The following is a 20,967-nucleotide window of genomic DNA, read 5'->3' on the forward strand; positions in this document are numbered from 1 at the left end:
TGTTGCGTCGTGTTATTGTTTGTTTTATCTGCTCTGCCACTGATGCGTGCATACCTGAAGGTGTGTTGTCGGATGATTATGGTGTGTGTTTGGCTGATGTTTCTTTGCACATGTTTGCGTGCCTGGTATTTCTGTGTGTGTGTGTGTGTGTGTGTGTGGGTCAGTGGTGTTTTTTTTTTTGTGTGGCTGGTGTTTGTCTGTGTGATGTTTGTGTGTTGGATGTTTGTGTGTGTTTGCGTGTGATGTCAGTGTGTATGATTTTTTTGTGTGCTTGTGTATGACGTATGTGTATGCTGTATATTTTAACCTTATGGCACTGTGCTGGTACCTGCAGGAGAACACCCAATACCTGCCACTCTGTGTATTTGTGTTTCATGTTTGTGTATGATGCATGTGTGCATGTTGTATAATGCGAGTCTTGTTCTGCTCCCTGCAGGAGAGCTCCCAGTTGCCCGCCACTCTGCTCCTGGCCCAGCACAAGGACCGGGCGGCGCAGCTGGAGACCCAGCTGGAGAAGCAGCGGCAGATTGTGAAGCCCACCATCTTCTCCACGGGCATCCCCATGGTGAGTGTTCCCCCCGGAGAGCAGGCCCAGCTACACCTGCAGCCCCATGAACTACCAGCCCAACTCTCCCACCGACAGCCCCCGCGGCTGGGCACACTGGGCTGGGTATCAGCGCACTGCTGTATGAGCGCTTCCTCTTCCGCGTGCATCCGGAGCCAGAGCCTGTTGTACCAGCGCGTACCGTAGGGTCAGAATGAGGACTGTCCTGGTTTCTGCGTGCTCTGCTGTTTACATTCAGGTGTGCCTGTGAGCCGCTGATTTGGCAGTAGTTCTCACTTTCAGTTCATCCCAATCAGATGAATCTCTATCTCTCACTCTCTCTCTCTCTCTGTCTCTCTTTCTCTCTCTCTCCGCCTTGCTATCGCTTTCTCTGAGAGACGCGTTAATGTTTCCCAGGACAGCGGTGCGTGAGAGAAATCTTGGCTCACCCCTCACCTACACAAGCGGGAGATAAAATGAAGATGTCACGGTGCTGTGTGTGTGTACATGCGCGCGCATGTGTGTGTGAGAGAGTGAGATGTCTGTTGTCTGGTGGTGATGCAGGCGGCTCCATACTGAGTGGGTGAAGTTGGGGGGGGGGGGGGGGCAGATGGCAGATCGAAGGTTGGAGCGCCGTTCTCCTCTCACATTTCTACATTAGTCATTTATTATTTATGTGTGTGATATTATGGGCAGACGCTCACATCCAGGGCCAAGCAGTGCGCGGTGCTTTTGGGTCCCGGTCCTTACACCAGTGGTGGCCAATCATGTGCCACGGAGTATGCAGGCTTATCCCAACCAACCAACCAACCAACCAACCAACCAACCAACCAATTACTTCAGCTGCTCATTTCACTAATTAACACTCCTTCCACCACCTAGAAGGGAACGAATTAGTAAAAAAAACTAGCAAGTGTAGTGATTGGTTGGAATGCCTTACACCCCTGCCCTCAGGTCACCCAGCCGTGCGGTGGTATCAGGGGCTGCCATCATCTGGTACACAGCGCAGCAGGTACATAGCACTGCCCCTGTGGGTCAACATTGGTTTGTTAAAAGCCATGTCAACAAACTGAAATATTGGCCTTTTTTTTTGGTTGAATTGCCACGTCCTTCAAGTAGCTCTGTACAAATGTGCTTTTTTTTTCGATGTGCTTATGAGTTGAAAAATCTAGGAGCGCGCTAATATATCCCAATTAGATTATGTGCTCCGAAATAATTTTTCCAGGTACCACACATACATTTTCGGGAGCAAATGCTCCTGAAATCTCAATCAAAGAAGTAATGGCCGCCTCTTTTGCCATTGTTTTGGGTCACGCTCTGGCAGAAGAAGCGCTGTTTGTAGCCTGGCTGGTCACAGTAGCCTCAGCGTCGTGCGTTTGAACGCAGCCGTAGGGGTCCCTGTCCGTTCGCGGTTGTTATTTCATTACCGTTCGCCGTCCCGCCTGTTCCCGCCTCCGGCGTGAAAACACAGGTGAGCGCAGGTTAGAACTCGCACCGTCCCGTAACGTCAGGCACGGGTGAGTGACAGCGTCACGGTCCGCAGGTAAATCGCTCTCAGCACCTCCGAAGTGTTTATTCAGAGACATACCTTCACCGGTCAGGTGTGACGAGGGCGGAGTTTTAAACGTTTAATTACCTCAATTCTTCCTCTAACAGCCAACCCTCCCCTCACCCAAAAGAGAAAAATCAACATAGTATGTCAGCAAGGAGCTAGGCATGTCAGGTTTTTTAAGGTGCAAGGTACCTTGCTGACAGCATAGATATTCACAGAAGAGGTTAGTGGTCGAGAATGGTACAAGGTACCCACACTGCAAAAAACTAAAACCAAGTCAGTCTCAACAAGTATTTTTGTCTTATTTTGACTTGAAATATTACTTATATTAGTTTTTGGTAACAAAAGACACAAATATTGTCAATGAAGTAAGACAGTTTTACTCATTTCTGGATTTGCCAATGGGTAAGAAAATTTCAGTTGTCAGGCAAACATTAACTTGAAACAACCTAATGATTTCTTCTTGATAGAAAAAAAAAAGATCTTAAGTCTCATTACAAGACTAAAACGCTTGCTAAGACTTTTTCGTAGTGCAGATAGCACGTGACTCTATGCTGGTCAACACTGCTATCTGGGTACTCGGTTCCTCTAGTTCCCATAATCCTTCATTACATTGGCCTTTGTTATCCAATACATATCTCCCATGGTGAGGCATTATGGGGAAGTATCACGGCTCCATTTTAGCTAAAAAATGGAGCCGTGATACTTCTTCTCCATACAGTTGAGCATGAGATCCCAGACTCCATTTTCTTGCGTCCGTCTCTGGCTGACTGATATGTGGTGAGCGCAGTATTAGGAAAGTTGCTGATGAAGTCGAAGCTGCGCTCTTGTTGGTCTTGGCATTAATGGCGATGTTTTCCTGGATGTGGAGCGTCGGGGCCCAGAGGAAGCGGGGATCAGCAGATCTGCCCGTTTTCCAGCGTCCCGGCGGGAGGGACGGGGCGGGGCGGCGGCCGTCTCCGGGTGCCGGCGCGCGGGCTGGGGGGAAACCCCGGGAAGCGCGGTTTGGGTCCCTCCCTCGCCCCCTCGCCCCCTCGCCTCAAGGACTTAACGGCTGTTTGAGTTGGTGGGAGTTCAAGTCGCGGTGGATTTCATCGAAAAAGAAAAATCTGTTTTCTTTATTTACTTATTTTTCCCCCCTTTGTTTCTCTGCGGTCTCTCGGAGAGATCAAAACAAGAATGACTGCAGGCTACATCACTGCTGAACTTTGACTTTTACCCTGATAGGAAAAGCAAGCATATTTGAAAGTTTTTATTTTAAGTCTAGAATTTTGAATAGCCTTGACTGGCGAAGTGAGGACCAAACTCTGAGGGCACAAAATGGCTCCCCTTTGGTGATGTTTTCAGACTTCACACGGAAAGAGCTGTTGTGCGCACGCCGCGGCTTAGGAATGGCACCTGGCGGTAAAGCCGTGAGGTGAAGTGGAGAGCGGGAGGACTCGTCCTTCGAGTCTGCCGTCAGTCATACCACAACTGCGTTCTCGCTGTTCGGGGGCGGGCAAACAAATGATGCCATTGTCTGGTCCGTGGCGTCGGGGAGTGGGGGGTGGGGGAAGAGAGCCGCTGATGCTAACGGCTGACAGGTCAGGGTGAGTCGTCTCGAGGAACGACGGGATATTTCCATGTTTGGCGCTGTCACTCGGCTCTCTGTGGAATCCGGTCCTCGCGTGTCCGGGGAAAACACTTTCGCTAGCTCTTACGCCGAAGCGGGTGTTACTGGCGCGTTCGGTGGTAATGACGGTGTGTGTATGTTCTGGCTGGTTGGCTTGCTGTTCCTGCGGCGCTCCCTGTGTGGCCCCCATGATCCCCTGTGATCCCCGGGGATGCTGGGAGACGCGGTTTATATCCGCGCGGAGACCAGGTGCGCCGCGCTTTGGCGGGATGGGCAGGAATGGGCCTGGTCTTGCCTGAGGAAAGTGCCTGGTGTAATCCCTCACTTTGTAGTGCTCCAGCAGACAAGGCAGGCGGGTAGGCCGTGTACACACACACTGCACTGGCAGAGAGCGTCCAGCTCCATACACCCGCCTGTGTGTGTGTGTGTGTGTGTGTGTGTATGTGTGTGTGAGAGAGTATGCATGAGTGTGTGCGTGCCTGAGTGTGAGTACGAGAGTATGCGTCTGTCTGTGTGTGTGTGTCTGTGTGTGTGTGTGTGGGGGGGGTGAGTGAGAGTATGCGTGTGTGTGTTTGAGAGAGTATGCGCGCATCCGTATGCGCGTGTACGTGTGTGTTTATGTTTGTGCGTGTTTATGTGTGCCAATCCTTTGAATAGCTGGCTTTGCTTCTTATGAGGTCCTGCCCATGTCTGGCAGAATTCCTCATAACTATGTGATTATGCGATCATTTTGTGTGCAGTGCTATTGGTATGTGCCCTCATAGGAAATCTGCACCACAAGAACATTAAACAGAGCATCTGCTTCACTTCTGCCTGGCTTGCTGCTAACGTGAAAATGCGATGCAGCAGGAGGTCTTAAAAGACGAACTATGATCACTCCTGACGTTTTAATAAAATGGCGGCCACGGGAGAGGAGGCATGCGAGCGTGGCGCCGTTCACGTCCATCCGTTTGTTTAGACTTGCTTCACAGGTGATTTGCAGGTGAGAAATGATTTGTCTCTTTTCCCAGAAGCCCCTGGAACTGGGCTGCGGGCCGTTTAGGTCTGCCTCCTCCCCGTGCCTGTGCGAACACGTGCCCGTCTGGTGTGTGCGCGCGCGTCTCTGTTTTCGTCCCCGTGCGCGCTATTCCGAGCATCTGGCCCTCTTGCGGCACGCCGTCCGTGCTCCGGCGGGCATGACCTCCCAGGAATCCCCTCACCTTTTGTCTGGCTTTCATCGCCGGCTTAAATAAAACATCCTGCGCCCGGAGAGGTGCGATTCGCCACCCCCGGCACCCCCCGGTCCGGACGGCCGAGCAGCTGACATGCCTTCCGTGCGGCCTCTAATGAGGGCCAAAAGTTTATCCCTGAGCCCAGATGTACGGCTCCGTAAATTACCCAGTGTCCTCTGTGCGCCGGAATCTCAGGACCACAGAATGAACACACACCGCCGGCTGGGCTTGTGTGGGCTTGGGCTCTTGTGTCTGTTTGTTTACGCATGAGTGTGTGTGTGTGTGTGTGTTTGTGTTTGTTTACGCATGTGTGTGTACGTATGTGTGCATGTGCCTGGTGTGTGTGTGTGTGTGAGTTTGTTTACATGTGTGTGTATGCATGTGTGCATCTGCCTGGTGTGTGTGTGTGTGTGTGTGTGTGTGTGTGTGTGTGTGTTTACGCATGTGTGTGTGTGTGTGTGTGTGTATGTATGTGTGCGTGCATTTGCCTGGTGTTTGTGTTTGTGTGTTTGTGTGTGCGAGTGTGTGTGCGAGTGTATGAGTGTGAGTGTGAGTGTGAGTGTGAGTGTGAGTGTGAGTGTGAGTGTGAGTGTGAGTGTGAGTGTGTGAGTGTGAGTGTGAGTGTGTGAGTGTGAGTGTGAGTGTGAGTGTGAGTGTGAGTGTGAGTGTGAGTGTGAGTGTGAGTGTGAGTGTGTGTGTGTGTGTGTGTGTGTGTGTGTGTGTGAGTGAGTGAGTGAGTGTGAGTGTGTGTGTATTCTCGTGTTTGAGCTTGGGCACGTGTTTACCACTGCCGGTGGCTTCATTTGGGTACTCATATTTGTGAGGTGGGACGGGGGCTGGGTTTTCATCGGATAATCTCAAACGCACTAGCACGCCGACCCTTTAGACGCAGAGCGCGGGGAGGGAGAGGTCAGGGTGCAGAGGCATGGGTTAGTATTGAAATTAGTTGGGATTTGAAAGTCAAATGGAGTCCGTGCAATGTTTGGGTGTAGGTGAGGTTATTTTTGAGCTCTGACTGCTCCGTGACCAGGCCGCCAGGCCCTAAGGAGTATTATTGTTTTAGGTTTTCAGGGTTTTCAAGGCTCTGTTTGAAATGTTATATCCAACAACAGCTGTGAGAGAGTGAACCTCCACAGTTCTGTAATTCCCAAAGTGTAACAGCAGGTGATTCTTACTGGGTTGAAGGAAAAGTCACATTCCAATTTGCTGTGTCCATGCTATGTGCTGTGTCCATGCTATGTGCTGTGTCCATGCTATGTGCTGTGTCCATGCTATGTGCTGTGTCCATGCTATGTGCTGTGTTCATGCTATTTAATGACGTGTGGCGGCCATATTGTTTTGAAAAATCAAGATCTTTTGATACCATTTAGTATCAGACTCCCCTGATTCTTTCCGGTCTAATTTGGTAATGATGGGTCAAACAGTCTGAGACTAGTTTGCACTAGGTTTTTTGCAAAATTGAAAATGGCAGGAAACATTTGCGGGCGCATATTACATTTGGAATATACATGTTTGGTATGAGCCAGGGAATCCAATGAAAAAATGTTTTTATTCTAGACCACATAGTTCAGGAGTTGTAGACCAAAACATAAAGGTGTTTGTTATAGCGTCACCACCTGGCCAGTCATATTCAGGGTCTGTGTAGTGTGTGACATTTGCAATCAATCTTTGGAATTTGGTAGCTCTATGACTTACAGTTTCTGAGATCCAGATGCTTTTAGGGCAGAACAAGAATTAATAAAAATATTAATAACCTGAGCAAAACCACTTCGTGCTTGCACCCCTAATAGTATAAATATATACGATAATAATATGATAAAATAGTGAAATAAACAACAAAACAAGCTGTTTTTATTTGTCTATTTTTGTTCATTGTGGAAACATTTTATTCCAAAAACAGCCAGGTTGCTGCTTGCTAGTTTGCATTGAACCCATTGGAAATGTCATCAAAGGTCAATTATTAGTAGGCAAATTCAGCATTTCCCAACCTGTGTGCTTCTGTGTCACCCTTTCTGAATGTACAGAATCTCAACATACTGACGATGTGACATGTCAGCTGTATGCATGAATGTTCTTTCGGGGTTTAAATGAATATGTATGCATTTTAACGGCGTTTATTTTGGCTATTAAGAATGGTATTTGTCCATTAAAGTTTTTAACATTGTTTTGAAAGAAATATTCACACGGCAATCCTGACCTTGCCTGACGGCACTCTATTTGGGAAACCCTGGGCTAAATAATAAAATTTGTTGACAGACTGGAATTATGAAGCAACTGGGTCAAATATTCTTGCATACCTGTTGATTTATATTTTTGTAGACCATTCAGCTGTCCTATTCGTGGAATTACTAGCTTACCTGTCTACATTTCTCAGTGACAGACAGACTCTGCCCCCTAGGACTGAATCTGGGTCAGCATCTACCTTTTACCCAAAATAGCTGTGCCCAAGATTGTAGAGGGTTAGCTGATCCAGGATCCACTACGAATTTGGAGCAGAGCCATTGCTAATTATAAGTGTGGTTCCTGAGAGGTGTAAAAGCATATTTTGTGGTTGTAGTGCACATATTTCTGTAACCCTCATCATATCTGCAAGCTTTCATTCTAAGAAATAATGTCCTGGTTTTGAGTTTTTTCTTTTTGCAGTGTATTCATGTATTTATTTTGTGAGAGTGCCCTTGACTGCTTTGTTCCAGTTCTTCCTTTCCGGAAGTTTTCTTTTTTTCTCTGCACAGATTCTAATGCTGTCCTGAGTTTGGACCTAGCGTGAGGTGGCGTGAGGTAGCATGACCAAGGCTTTGGACAAATCACTGTGGAATGACATCACTGGACAGTGTAGTTAGAGCCGGAAAGCGTTGACACACTTAGACGTGAGAGATGAGAGGACAGCGCCAGGGAAAATGTACCGTTTGAGGGAAAGAGTTATGACACGCAGTTTCCCCGGCCCAACAGGTTTAGCAGGTATGACTCTGCTTGCAATGCGATGCATGACTGCCTCTCTGGAGGTCACGGTAGAGGTCAGGGCAGCTGGGGTGTTCGGCCTCGGATAGCGTGCTGACGGAGGGGGAATAATTGGAAGCGTCTTTGTGCCGTTCTTGTTCGTCTGTTTTATACGTGTGTGCTTTGGCAACACGGATGTTTGCCCTACCAATAAAGCAGACTGCGATGAACATTGAATTGACTGAGAGTGAGAAGGTTGGAAGGCGCCGTTGTGGGACCGTGGAGATTGGCCCGGTGAGGGAGAGTTTGTAGGGGGAAGTAAAGAAAGACAGAGAGTTACAGAGGGGAGTCCTGGAGAGGAAGCTGAGATGCTGAGAGGGAGGAAGTTGTCGGAGTATTGTTGTCAGAGTACTGTATTTTCCAAACTTTAGCCACTTTAGTCCTAAGCAACTGTGCTGGCTCTATGGGCCATTGTGCGTGCATATGAGCAAACCTGTGCAGGTTTGTTTGTGTGTGTGTGTGTGTGTGTGTGTGTGTGTGTATCTAGGGTTCTGTACATGTTTGTGCATAGTTGCATGTGTGTGGTTGCTTGTGTGTCTGTATGTGTCTGCCTGTTAGTGTGTGTCTGTCAGTGTGTGTGTGTGTGTGTGTGTGTGTATGCAGGTTTTTGTGTGTGTGGTTGCATGTATGTCTGTATGTGTGTCTGTCAGTGTGTGTTTGTGTGTGTGTATGCAGGTTTCTGTGTATGTGGTCGCATGTGTGTGTGTGTGTGTGTGTTTGTCAGTCAGTGTGTCTGTGTGTGCATATTTGCCTACCACTGTATGTATGTGTGCTGTATGTTTGATGTAACTGCGCTCTAGCCAGAGAGAGGCCATTTTGTGTGGGAGAGGCCCGTGACATTTGCCCTTTCTCTTGTTCTGCTGTGCGACGGCAGCTCTGAGGGGTCCGGGGGGCAGCAGGGGTCACGCAGGGGGTAGCTGGGGGCCCCCCTGCCCCGCCCCTGATTGGCACCAGCATGTGCGGGCGCTCTGGTGCGGCTGCCCTGCGCATTAGCCTCGCTGGCTGCCGCACCTTCCGCTGGCGGAAAAAGGGTTCGTCAGCTTTACGGGCTTTTGAGCTGGCGGCAGCTGCAGGGGAGCTATATTTAACCGCGCGCGGGAGTGCCGGGCGGGGGCTGCTCCAGCTCCGTCCGCCCCAGGCACAAAGCCCTTTATCCGCACAGAAGCACTTCCAGAGCCGGGGGTCCCCCGCTACCTCAGGCTCATAATTAGCCTCATTAGTTAGCGTCGCTCTTAACTGGGACCTCCTTTATTACTGTTATTAACACTGAAATCGGTGCAAGCCGGAGTCCCCCCCCCCCCTCTACTGCTCCAGTGGGGAACGGTGAGCGTGATTGGAGGAAGCTTACTGACAAGGTGCAGGGCATTGTGGGTAAAGTGCAATGGAGGCGATCATATCTGTAACATTATGATAATAGTAGCTAATGTAATAATAATGTAGTGCATAAGAATATCTTATAAATATTTATTGAATCATAAGTATGGACTCACTATCTCCGAAACGTGTTTGCGTACCTATGGTTCAATAAATATATTAAAAACGTTTTTGGTGCTATTTTTCCGTGAATAGGCACCAGTTTTTAAAATTTGTCCTTTTTCCGTGACGAGCTCCAGCACTCTTCACGGAATAACTTCGTTAAATACTTGTTAGCGTTCCTACATCACAGCTGTAGCCTGTGTTTCGCACACAACTGATTGGCTGCGTGAAGCAGCAGCCTCTCGCAGTTAATGAACACAGCTACTTTCCAAGCCTGTCCGTGTCATCGCTCAGCAGTGTGTTAAATGGCGGAATCTAATTAGCGGGGATCAAAGGGGGCGACCGTCCCCACATGCCCAGGGTGCGAATGCCGTTTCCCTGGGAGAGGGCGGGGAGAGACCCCTACCCCCGCACCCCCGCCCTTTGGAGCGAGGGTGCAGAATGGGGCTACAGGTGCTGATGGAAGGGTTTGGGTCCGCTGACCTTGGGACGTCCAGCAGAGTCGGAGAGCTGCAGAGTCAGGAGGGGAGTGGCGCGGAGCTGGCCAGCCTTGGAACGCGGAGAGGGGGGCAGGGGTGCTTGTTGGCAGGGGGGTAGGGGGGTAGGAGGGTAGGGTTAGGGAGAGGAGTTTCCTCCAGGAGACTCCTCCAAACAGGAGCTACTGCGTTGCACTCTCCCTTTGACATTTTACTCCTGCGTCTCTGAGCCTCATGCATTACATTACGTTACATCAATGGCATTTGGCAGACGCTCTTATCCAGAGCGACGTACAGTTGATTAGACCAAGCAGGAGACAGTCCTCCCATGGAGCAATGCAGGGTTAGGGGCCTTGCTCAAGGGCCCAACAGCTGTGCAGATCTTATTGTGGCTACACCAGGGATCGAACCACCGACCTTGCGTGTCCCAGTCATGTACCTTAACCACTACGCTTCATGCCCTTCATGCCCTTCATGCCCTCCCTGACCTCCCTGACCAGCTGCGAAACAAAGTCTGTCTTAAGTGTTTTAGACTTAAATAGTAGAGAATACTACCATGTTTCAAGTTACTTTTTCCTTGATGAGTGACATTTTCTTACCCCTTTGGCAAATTTTGTAACGAGTAGAACTGACTTCTTTTGATCTTTTTGTCTTATTTAGCCAAAATAAGATCGAAATAAGATTTTAAGTATACATACAGTATAAGCCTAAAACGCTTGTTAAGATTGACTTCTTCGGTTTTCGCAGCGTAAATGCAGCGTGAATGGCTTTGGCTCCTCTTCGAGGGTTTTTGTGTTGAGAGTAAAATCTTAGCCATGCCAGCTGGGCAGTGCTGGGCTTTTCAGGGCTGGGGCTGTGGGTTTGTGGGGCGGAACTTCCACGTTCTCTGGTCACACTTGAAAGCCTTCCCTGCGTACGGAGAACTGTAGCTGAGGCATGAAACTGGAACCTTTGGCGAGAGCTGGCCGTTTGATTGACAGGCCGGTGTAGCGAGCGCCAGAGCGGACGGTCCCCCGTGCATCCATTTTGTTTCTCGGCGCCTGTCTTCTCAGACAGTATTTCCAGAAAGGCGGTTGGTGAAATGGCACCTGCGGGTTTACTCAAAGTGAGGACGACTCTGGGCCTGGTCGGGGAGATGGCGGTGTGGTGGTGGTGTGCGCGTGGCTGACCCACCAATGCTGTCCATCTGCCCCGTCATGGCGGTATGGTTTCTGCCCGCGATTGGCTTCACACCCCGCGCCACATTCATGTTTAGAATAGAATCCTGTTCCAGAATCCTGCCCATCCTTTGGGTCAGTTTTCCACCTTTAACCGTGTCTGAACTGGGTTTGTGAAACAAAGAACTTCATTAGACAGCCGTCCTAATTTCTACGCTATGCTTCCTGAAGTATAAGCATATTTGTAATGTAGTCATGAACCAATTTCAGATGGGATTTTTTCAAATTCTTTGCATTTTGCCTTGTCATAGGTTTATATTATAATACTTTTGGCCTCTTTTACAGATACAGATTAAGCTTAATCATAGACTAAATAGTTTTGTGTGGAGAATCTCCATTCAAGATTGAATTTAGTCTGGGGATAGGCCTAATGAAATGTGTTTTGTGAAACTTGCCCTGTAAGTATCAATGGCCTCAGCGATTATTGAAAAATGCTCCACTTCTCTCCACCACCCTGATTGGTGGAGTCCGTTGTCATGGTTCACTCTTATTGTGAGATGTAGATTTAGTAAAACATGAGAGCTCCAGCGGTCTTCTCCTGTGGTTTTATTGAGGCCGTTTGTCCTTGGGAGTGTCTTTAGAGGGCCTTCGGGGACATTTAGAGCTCGCTCAAAGCTCAGCCCACCCTCAGCTGGCTCGCTCATTTCTTCTCGCCTTGGAAGCGGGTCTTTAATGTCCAAAGCAGATGTTCCTTCTGGAGCCCCAGAGCCCCAAACCGCTGCTCCTCTCCAGCCTGGGCCTGTTCCACTGTCGCCTCCCGCCCGGGCGGGCGGGTGAGCCGCCTGGGCCTCCTGCGTGAGGCTGGCTCACGGAGGCGCTGACAGAGTAATCGCCCGAGCGATCGGAAGAGCCCGCGCGGCCGTCCAGCCCTGCTTTTAATAGAACGTGATGATTTAGTGATTGAAGATGTGACAAAATGGCGGATGGACAGGCTTCTGTGCGGGAGAAGGCTTCCCACAGGAAGTCTGGTCACTTATTCGACGGTGGAAATGGACTTTAGTCCCCGGACACCGAAGTTAACACCTCCGTTTTATTTATTTGTGTATTTATAGTTTATGTGCAGGCAAACCTTTGGGGGGTGAGGGGGATTCAGGAACTGCTGAATGCGTTCCGTGCAGCCTGCTATTTAAAGCACTGCATGGGCAGCCATTTTATCAATCCACCTGTTGCAGTTTACTCAGACTGTGTAGGCGAGGGGAAGCTCGGAAGCCACCCCGTATGCGGTTGTGAGATGCACAGGTGTGTTCGCGAGGTATTTACGGGTGTATTTTTGGGGTGTGTACTTCTTTTTAAGATGCTCAGTTGTGCCTTTGAGGCATACAGTGTGCAGGTGTACTTGCTTGCGGACTGCCTAAGCGTGTTTGCAGAGCGCACGTGTGTATTGTGAGGCAAACTGGCGTGTTTGTGATGTGTATGTTGACAGTCGCACCAGTAGAGCTTCTGAGGGGTGGAGCCACCCCTGTGGTTGTGGTGAGGCACCTGCCTCTGCGGTGTCTGTCCCTTCAGATTTTGGGTGGCGGCCATTTTATTTTTCCACTTTTGACCTGTAAAAGGGGCCCATTAAATGACATTATTTTACATTACGTTTTATTTAGTAAACACTTTTAACCAAAGCGACATCCTAAAAAGTGCCTATCGAGGTCATAGAACAAGCAACAGAACAGGTTGGCTTAGATACAATTTGCATATGATCTGTTGTAAAGCCATGAACGTAAGTCTAGTACACAAGGTAGATGGGCCAATTCTGTAAGTAATGAGATTTTCTTTTGTAAATACTGAATCAAGAATTTATGCGAGGTGAGTTGAAAAGACACTCTCTAATTGGGCACCTGGGCAGCCAATGATGGGGCGGCCACTGGCAGGGCGCAGGACAGAAGTGCCTTTGAGTTTACGGGCAGCGCTGCCAGTTTTCAAGGTGACCTTGGAAAGAGCAGGAATGCTCCAGAAGTGTCTCCGTTCTCTGTGGGCCTCGGCTCTCGTTTGTCTGTCATTTAAAAGTGAGATTTATCGTGTGTTTTCCCCTCCCTGCGGTCTGTCAGTGGTCACTCTCTCCCGGTCTGTCTGTGCGACTGGTGCAGTGTGGAGTAATCTAGTGCTGAGAGACCGGAGAGATGGATGGAGAGATAGGGACTGGGCGCTGCACTCTTCCTGTTCCTGGTTAGGCTGTGGTCTGTCGCAACGTTGCGTTGACGTGTGGGAGGAGAGATGGGTCTGCTGGCACTTCGGGGCTCAGGGTCCGGTAGCATTCTCCGCGCGCGTGTACAGAACAGGTGAGGGTTGTGGCGTCACACCCCTGTCCTTCACATCTCAATGGAACATTCCAGACCCGGTTGCATCTCACAGGCTGTGTTCGATACCGCATACTTAGCATGAAAAAATCAGCCTGTACGAGTAGCATGCTGGCATTCGGTTTCGAAGCACAGCCGTAGTCTTGCTATCGCCTGTTTTTCGCGTGTCTGCGGAGGGCGGCCTCGCAGAGGGTACAGACGGGGGGAGGTCGTGGAGTAGGAGCCGGGGGGCACATGTTGCCGGTTTGTTGCTTTTCGTCAACTCCTCGCCCCGCGTTCACGTCGTTTGTTCTCGAGCCCACCGCTGTTCTCTCTCCCCGTTCCTCTTCTTCTTTAATTTTCACTTTGTTTCATTGTCATCCAGAGGCAGTCGCTCTCCCTCCTAGACAAACAGTGTAATGCCAGAAAAAGGGTCAACGCCGAATGGAAATTCCCCTCCGAGTCACAAAATGGCAGCCGTCCAAATCTGCCTTCGCAAATCTGAACAAAACAGCACTTTTAAAGGAGTATCATATTTCGTCTTTGGGCCGGGGGGCAGGCTCGTCAAAACCGAAGTCTGTATTATAAAGGAGGGGGGGGGGGGTTTGTAAAGCCATTTTAATCTTTAATTGATTGGAAGAAAATTTGTAGAAAATGTCTTGTGGTTAGTGGACGTCAAACGCCTGTTGTCTCCTGTCTCATGTCATGCAGGTAATGGATTGGTCGCCCACGCAGAAACAATGGTACATGAGTTTCTGACTAATTTTCTGAGTTTCTGGCCACTTTCGCTGTGGCCGTTTGAACACGTACCCACGTACCCGCCATCTTTCCATTGTGTCCACTCCATTATGTGACTTTAATCGCCTTCAACTGTTCAACTTTAACACAGCCAGAATTTCAGCAGGGCCTCTAAGTACTACTTTCAAAGCCCAAATCTCCACGTACAATTGCCAATGACCTGTCATGTATGTTTGTTTTTAAAAGTTCTGTTTTAAACATTGTATTGCAGCATTTCTGCGTGGGGATGTGCGTCATGCAGTCTCTTATGCACATGAGCATCATATTTGGTTATTTCAAAAGCAAAAATATCAGTCAGAGACTTCTCTGTTGATCTTTTAATTCCCCATTTATTTAGTCAAAGTGGCAATTGTTTTTATCCAAAGTGCCCAGAACTTTATACTCGGATGGATCTTTGTCCTGAACTAAAGTGTTTCTTTCTGATGTCCACTGCCATTTCTCATTTTGTCTTAGCTGGTGTGTCAGTACAGTCCCAGCATAATGCAAACATGGGAAATGTAGGCTACTGTAGGCTGAGCTAATGGTCTTGTGAGGTCAGTAATTGTTTTATGATATATAAATAATGTGAGGAAAGTGTTTTAAAAGTGTGTTTACAGGCGTGCAGTCATCGAAGCGCTCCGTATTTCCCGGTAAGCTTGCGAACGGAGCTATGACGCGGTCTCTCTCACCGTCCTCAGGGTCAGACGATCTCGCTGCAGCCGGTGGTGCGGATGGAGGAGGTTCTGTACCAGTACCAGCCGCTGTTCATCCACACCTACGGACCCCCGGTGCCAGAACTGGAGCAGCTGGGGAGGCTGGGGTAAGGGCCGGCGTCCGCCACCCTCTCTCTCTGTACACCCACACTGCCTTACACCGCAAAATAACTGTCTTAAGTGTTTTCATCTTGGAATGAAACTTTGTCTTTTTTTTCTCTCAAGTAGGAAATATTAGCTTGTTTTTAGTTACGGTTTGCTTGACAAGTGAAATTTCCTTAGTCCACTGGCAAATCTTAAAATTAGTCTCACCTCATTGGCAGATCTTATTTGATTTTAAGTCTAAATAAGACAAAAACACTTTTGGGTTTCTGTAGAGTATTTACTCTTGTGAGGGCTCTCCCTGGGGCCCACTGAGCGGCTGTAATTGGCTAATGAAGATGAGTAGGTGTGTCTAGCCTGGCTGTGTGGGGGTCTCCAGACCCCCTCTCTCCAGCTCTGTCGAGGGGGGTTCTGGGTGTCAGCTACAGGGGCCCGCTCCAGGAAACCTGGTCCGTTTCAAAGGAGGCTCCCTGGAACGGCCCCTGAGAGGGGCACCGGAAATGCAGCCAGCCTGGCACCATCCATCAACAGTCACACCATCACCAGTCAGACAGCCACTCGCTGACAAACCCTGGCTGTTCCACTCTCTCACACACACACACACACACACACAAACACACTCAAACACACATGCACACACATCCACCCATACACACACGCCCACACACACACTCGCGCACACACATGCACTCACACACACACACACTCACACATGCCCTCACGCACATTCACATTCACATACACACACATACACACACACACACACTCACTCACAGACACACACACTCACACACGACAGGGGGGTAGGGTAGTGGGTCCGCTGGGCCCTCATGAATGTGGCGTCCAGCCCTCTTGTGGGGCAAACATGGTAGAGGGAAGGCTTGAGCAGAGAGGGGCATCGCAGCCCCACGTGCCATCTCCTGGAGCCCTTGAGCTGAACTAAAGAGCCCACAACACCTTTTCTCCCTCTTTCCCGCTTACATCCCTCTCCTTTTCTTACTCCATTACCGTAATCTCTCCGTCCTCCCTCTCCCTCCCCTCTGTCCCAGCCAGTAAGCGTGATGGATGAACTCTCGCTCCCCGACGGCCGTTATGTCACTGCGCTGCTATGAGGAACTGGAGGGGAGGCACACACCTCGCCAAGCGGAGGCCTTCTGCGGCTGCTGTGGCTCTGCCAGCGGAGCATTATCAGATGGGAAGGGTCGTGTTACAATAGCCGGGGCTTATAAAGAGCGGCTATCAAGTATTAATTAATCTCGCCGTTTGATCGTCAACGAGGCATACGATATACATCACCGCGAGGGGCTTCGCGCGGACGATAGTGCCTCTCAGGCTGGAGCGGTCACGTGACTTAATGCGGGAGCCCTGAAGGAGAACACTTAGCGAAACAAAGTGTGGAGATTGTTTGTTGTATTATGTATTCAGCGAACTGCTGATGTTCGGAGTCCGTTATAAACCTGATCAATATGGGGATGGAAACGTCTGGAGCGGGGGACTGTCAGCTCTAGAGTAAATAAATGTGTTGCGAGTCGAGAGTTCTGTCTCAGCAGTATCGGGAGACCCCTGGAGGAAAGGGGTTCGAGAGACCGTCCTGCCACTTGTCAGGGAAGGACTTTACACCAGCCCCACAGATGACATAGTGGGAGTCGAGCGTTGATGGCGATCAATAAACCGCAACTCCCATGAAGCACCATTCTCCCTGTAGGAAAACAAGGACTGTCACTGTCATTCTTGCATTGTTTGCAGTTCCAAAAATACAGTGCGTGCTACCCGTCCCACTGCCCTTGCGTGCGCACACACACATACACTGTCTCTCTCACACACCCACATTCTCTCTCTCATACCATACACACTCACACACAAGCACTCGCACACTCTCGCACATACGCACATACATATCCACTCTGACTCTCTTCCACGCACACATACACAAGCATTCACACATTCTCTCTCTCACACACACACAAACAGCGGTGTTAGGGGCGAGGCGGGGGTGCACTGCCCCCTTCAGGTCAGCGCGGCCGAATCCGGGGTGTGTTTAACCGCCAGGCTGGCGTGTTTCTTTCACTCGGAGCTGTTTGTCTTGGTCAGGGGCGGTCGTCCCCGGCGACGGCAGCGCCCGCGGTGATTTGTCTTGGACGGAGTCCGTGGGGAGTCCCCCCTCCTCCCCACACTTCGGCCAGCACGGGCCAACAGCGGCCCAGGAACAGGAAGCCATCGAACCGGGACTTGTTTTTCATTAAAGGAGTGATACTTTCTCACCAAGTCCCTTCGCCCTCCCCCCCCTCCCAAAAAAAAGATTTCAAGCGCAGGGCCGTTACAGGGCTGCCAGGAAGGAGAGGAGTCACGCCTCTCCCCTCCGTACCTGAATAAATATCTGCTGAGCTGCGCTTATTAGAGACAGCTGCCTCAATACTGGGGGAACAATGGGGTGCATTGCGGAGCGGTGGAGAGAAAGTGTCCGCTCAGCTCTCCCGGAGATCCCGCGCTGAAAAAACATGCTTCCCCTGGTCACTGCCTCCGCACACTTCCTGTCCAGTGTGGGGTGCGCATGACTGGAATTCTGCTGGAGTAACAGCCATGCTCAGGTTCTTCTGTCGTCATAGTGTCTGGAGTAACAACATGCTCAGGTTCTTCTGTCATCATAGTGTCTGGAATAACAACATGCTCAGGTTCTTCTGTCGTCATAGTGTCTGGAGTAACACCATGCTCAGGTTCTTCTGTCATCATAGTGTCTGGAGTAACAACATGCTCAGGTTCTACTGTCGTCATAGTGTCTGGAGTAACACCATGCTCAGGTTCTACTGTCGTCATAGTGTCTGGAGTAACAACATGCTCAGGTTCTTCTGTCATCATAGTGTCTGGAGTAATACCATGCTCAGGTTCTTCTGTCGTCATAGTGTCTGGAGTAACAGTCATGCTCAGGTTCTTCTGTCGTCATAGTGTCTGGAGTAACAGCCATGCTCAGGTTCTTCTGTCGTCATAGTGTCTGGAGTAACAGTCATGCTCAGGTTCTTCTGTCGTCATAGTGTCTGGAGTAACAGTCATGCTCAGGTTCTTCTGTCGTCATAGTGTCTGGAGTAACAACATGCTCAGGTTCTTCTGTCGTCATAGTGTCTGGAGTAACAACATGCTCAGGATCTTCTGTCGTCATAGTGTCTGGAGTAACACCTTGCTCAGGTTCTTCTGTCGTCATAGTGTCTGGAGTAACACCATGCTCAGGTTCTTCTGTCATCATAGTGTCTGGAGTAACAGCCATGCTCAGGTTCTTCTGTCGTCATAGTGTCTGGAGTAACAACATGCTCAGGTTCTTCTGTCGTCATAGTGTCTGGAGTAACACCATGCTCAGGTTCTTCTGTCGTCATAGTGTCTGGAGTAACAACATGCTCAGGTTCTTCTGTCGTCATAGTGTCTGGAGTAACAACATGCTCAGGTTCTTCTGTCGTCATAGTGTCTGGAGTAACACCTTGCTCAGGTTCTTCTGTCGTCATAGTGTCTGGAGTAACAGCCATGCTCAGGTTCTACTGTCGTCATAGTGTCTGGAGTAACACCATGCTCAGGTTCTTCTGTCTTCATAGTGTCTGGAGTAACAGCCATGCTCAGGTTCTTCTGTCGTCATAGTGTCTGGAGTAACACCATGCTCAGGTTCTTCTGTCGTCATAGTGTCTGGAGTAACACCATGCTCAGGTTCTTCTGTCATCATAGTGTCTGGAGTAACACCATGCTCAGGTTTTTCTGTCGTCATAGTGTCTGGAGTAACAGCCATGCTCAGGTTCTTCTGTCGTCATAGTGTCTGGAGTAACACCATGCTCAGGTTCTTCTGTCGTCATAGTGTCTGGAGTAACAGCCATGCTCAGGTTCTTCTGTCGTCATAGTGTCTGGAGTAACACCATGCTCAGGTTCTTCTGCAGTCAGTGTCTGGAGTAACACTCTGAGCAGGTTCTTCTGCAGTCGCTTGCTCTCGTAACCAATTTTCCAATTACAATTTTTAAAATCAATTTTTCTTTTCTTTCCTCCCCTGATTTTGAGTGCCCTCCTCCCTAGCTTCCAGCAGCCAATGGCTAAATCTAGGCCTGTAGGGGGTGATCTTACCTGACTCCCGGAGGAGATTCTATCTTTTCAGATGAGATTTTAAACCGAGGTCCTGACTGCAGTCATTAAAGAACACATGACACATTGTATAGATATTGTTGTTTTTTGGATTAGCTATTGTATTGTTGTACTCTGGGTATTCTAGCTGCCAACTGTAGTATGCTAGTTTGGAAGTTGATGTATTCTTCAAGGGTTCCGATTATATCTGTATGGTTACACTAGGACTTGTAACTGTACTGTCCTCTGAGGTCCTCTTCGCACTTGTACTTGTGTTTGATCTGCACTTCGTTGTACGTCGCTCTGGATAAAAGCATCTGCTAAATGCCATGTAATGTAATGTAATAATGGAATGTAACATGACACTCATCACAAAGAGAAGGGGGTTCCCCCAGTGTCCTGGCTAAATTCCCAACCATCCCAACAATTCCCAATTCTTTCAACCTGCCGCCTAATCATCCCCTGATTTAATTGGCTAAAAATTGCACTCTCCCTCTCTACCTCTGCATTCTGTTGCTGCCGTTGTATCAACCAGGTGGGTGTTACACATTGGTGGTGGTTGGTTGAGGCAAGTTTCCCCTCAACCCCAAGTTCATTACTACAGAGCATTTTTAGTATGAGAAAAGTGTGATATGGATGTAATTAATAATAATAATAATAATATTGTTATTATTGTTTTTATTATGTGCCAGCCAGGCGACAGGTGCCAGTTGACCAGAGGATTTGTTGCTGGGTGACGAGGCAGAGTTCCCAGCAGACTGAAAGGGTCTCTCCCTGGTTGATGCTGAAAGGGTCTCACCCTGGTTGATACTGAAAGGGTCTCTCCCTGGTTGATACTGAAAGGATCTCTCCCTGGTTGATACTGAAAGAGTCTCTCCCTGGTTGATACTGAAAGAGTCTCTCCCTGGTTGATACTGAAAGGGTCTCTCCCTGGTTGATACTGAAAGGGTCTCTCCCTGGTTGATGCTGAAAGGGTCTCTCCCTGGTTGATGCTGAAAGGGTCTCTCCCTGGTTGATGCTGAAAGGGTCTCTCCCTGATTGATACTGAAAGGGTCTCTCCCTGGTTGATGCTGAAAGGGTCTCTCCCTGGTTGATACTGAAAGGGTCTCTCCCTGGCTGATACTGAAAGGGTCTCTCCCTGGTTGATGCTGAAAGGGTCTCTCCCTGGTTGATGCTGAAAGGGTCTCTCCCTGGTTGATACTGAAAGGGTCTCTCCCTGGTTGATACTGAAAGGGTCTCTCCCTGGTTGATACTGAAAGGATCTCTCCCTGGTTGATACTGAAAGGGTCTCTCCCTGGTTGATGCTGAAAGGGTCTCTCCCTGGTTGATACTGAAAGGGTCTCTCCCTGGTTGATACTGAAAGGATCTCTCCCTGGTTGATACTGAAAGGGTCTCTCCCTGGTTGATACTGAAAGGGTCTCTCCCTGGTTGATACTGAAAGGGTCTCTCCCTGATTGATACTGAAAGGGTCTCTCCCTGGTTGATACTGAAAGGGTCTCTCCCTGGTTGATACTGAAAGGATCTCTCCCTGGTTGATACTGAAAGGGTCTCTCCCTGATTGATACTGAAAGGGTCTCTCCCTGGTTGATACTGAAAGGGTCTCTCCCTGGTTGATACTGAAAGGATCTCTCCCTGGTTGATACTGAAAGGGTCTCTCCCTGGTTGATACTGAAAGGGTCTCTCCCTGGTTGATACTGAAAGGGTCTCTCCCTGGTTGGTGGGTTTGACCAGTTGCCACCCCGTGGGTCTCTCAGCCAGTCAGCCCTGGCTCTGGATGGGTTTTATTTGGACCGTGGTGCACGTCGATGCTCCAGGAATAAACGGCTCATCTGGAACGCAGTACTCCAGAGCCGTGGTTATTTTTCTCCCCTAAGAAGACTCCGCTGCTTCATTCCTCCTGTGACGCTAATGGGCCTTGTAGTGGAAGACAGCTG

General features: G+C 49.3%; 1 protein-coding gene across 3 annotated transcripts in view; it reads left to right on the forward strand.

Moving 5' to 3' along the window:
• The window catches only part of mnat1 (MNAT1 component of CDK activating kinase), a 59,215-nt gene that overhangs the window by 14,380 nt on the left and 23,868 nt on the right, over window positions 1-20,967 (forward strand). For all 3 annotated transcript variants that reach the window (XM_061233516.1, XM_061233499.1, XM_061233508.1), the window contains exons 6-7: window positions 437-565; window positions 14,828-14,949. In XM_061233516.1, the coding sequence (XP_061089500.1) occupies window positions 437-565; window positions 14,828-14,949 (251 nt within the window). The remainder of the gene's footprint in view (window positions 1-436; window positions 566-14,827; window positions 14,950-20,967) is intronic.

Source organism: Conger conger, chromosome 1, assembly GCF_963514075.1.
Source record: "Conger conger chromosome 1, fConCon1.1, whole genome shotgun sequence".
In the NCBI taxonomy this organism is placed as follows: Eukaryota; Metazoa; Chordata; class Actinopteri; order Anguilliformes; family Congridae; genus Conger; species Conger conger.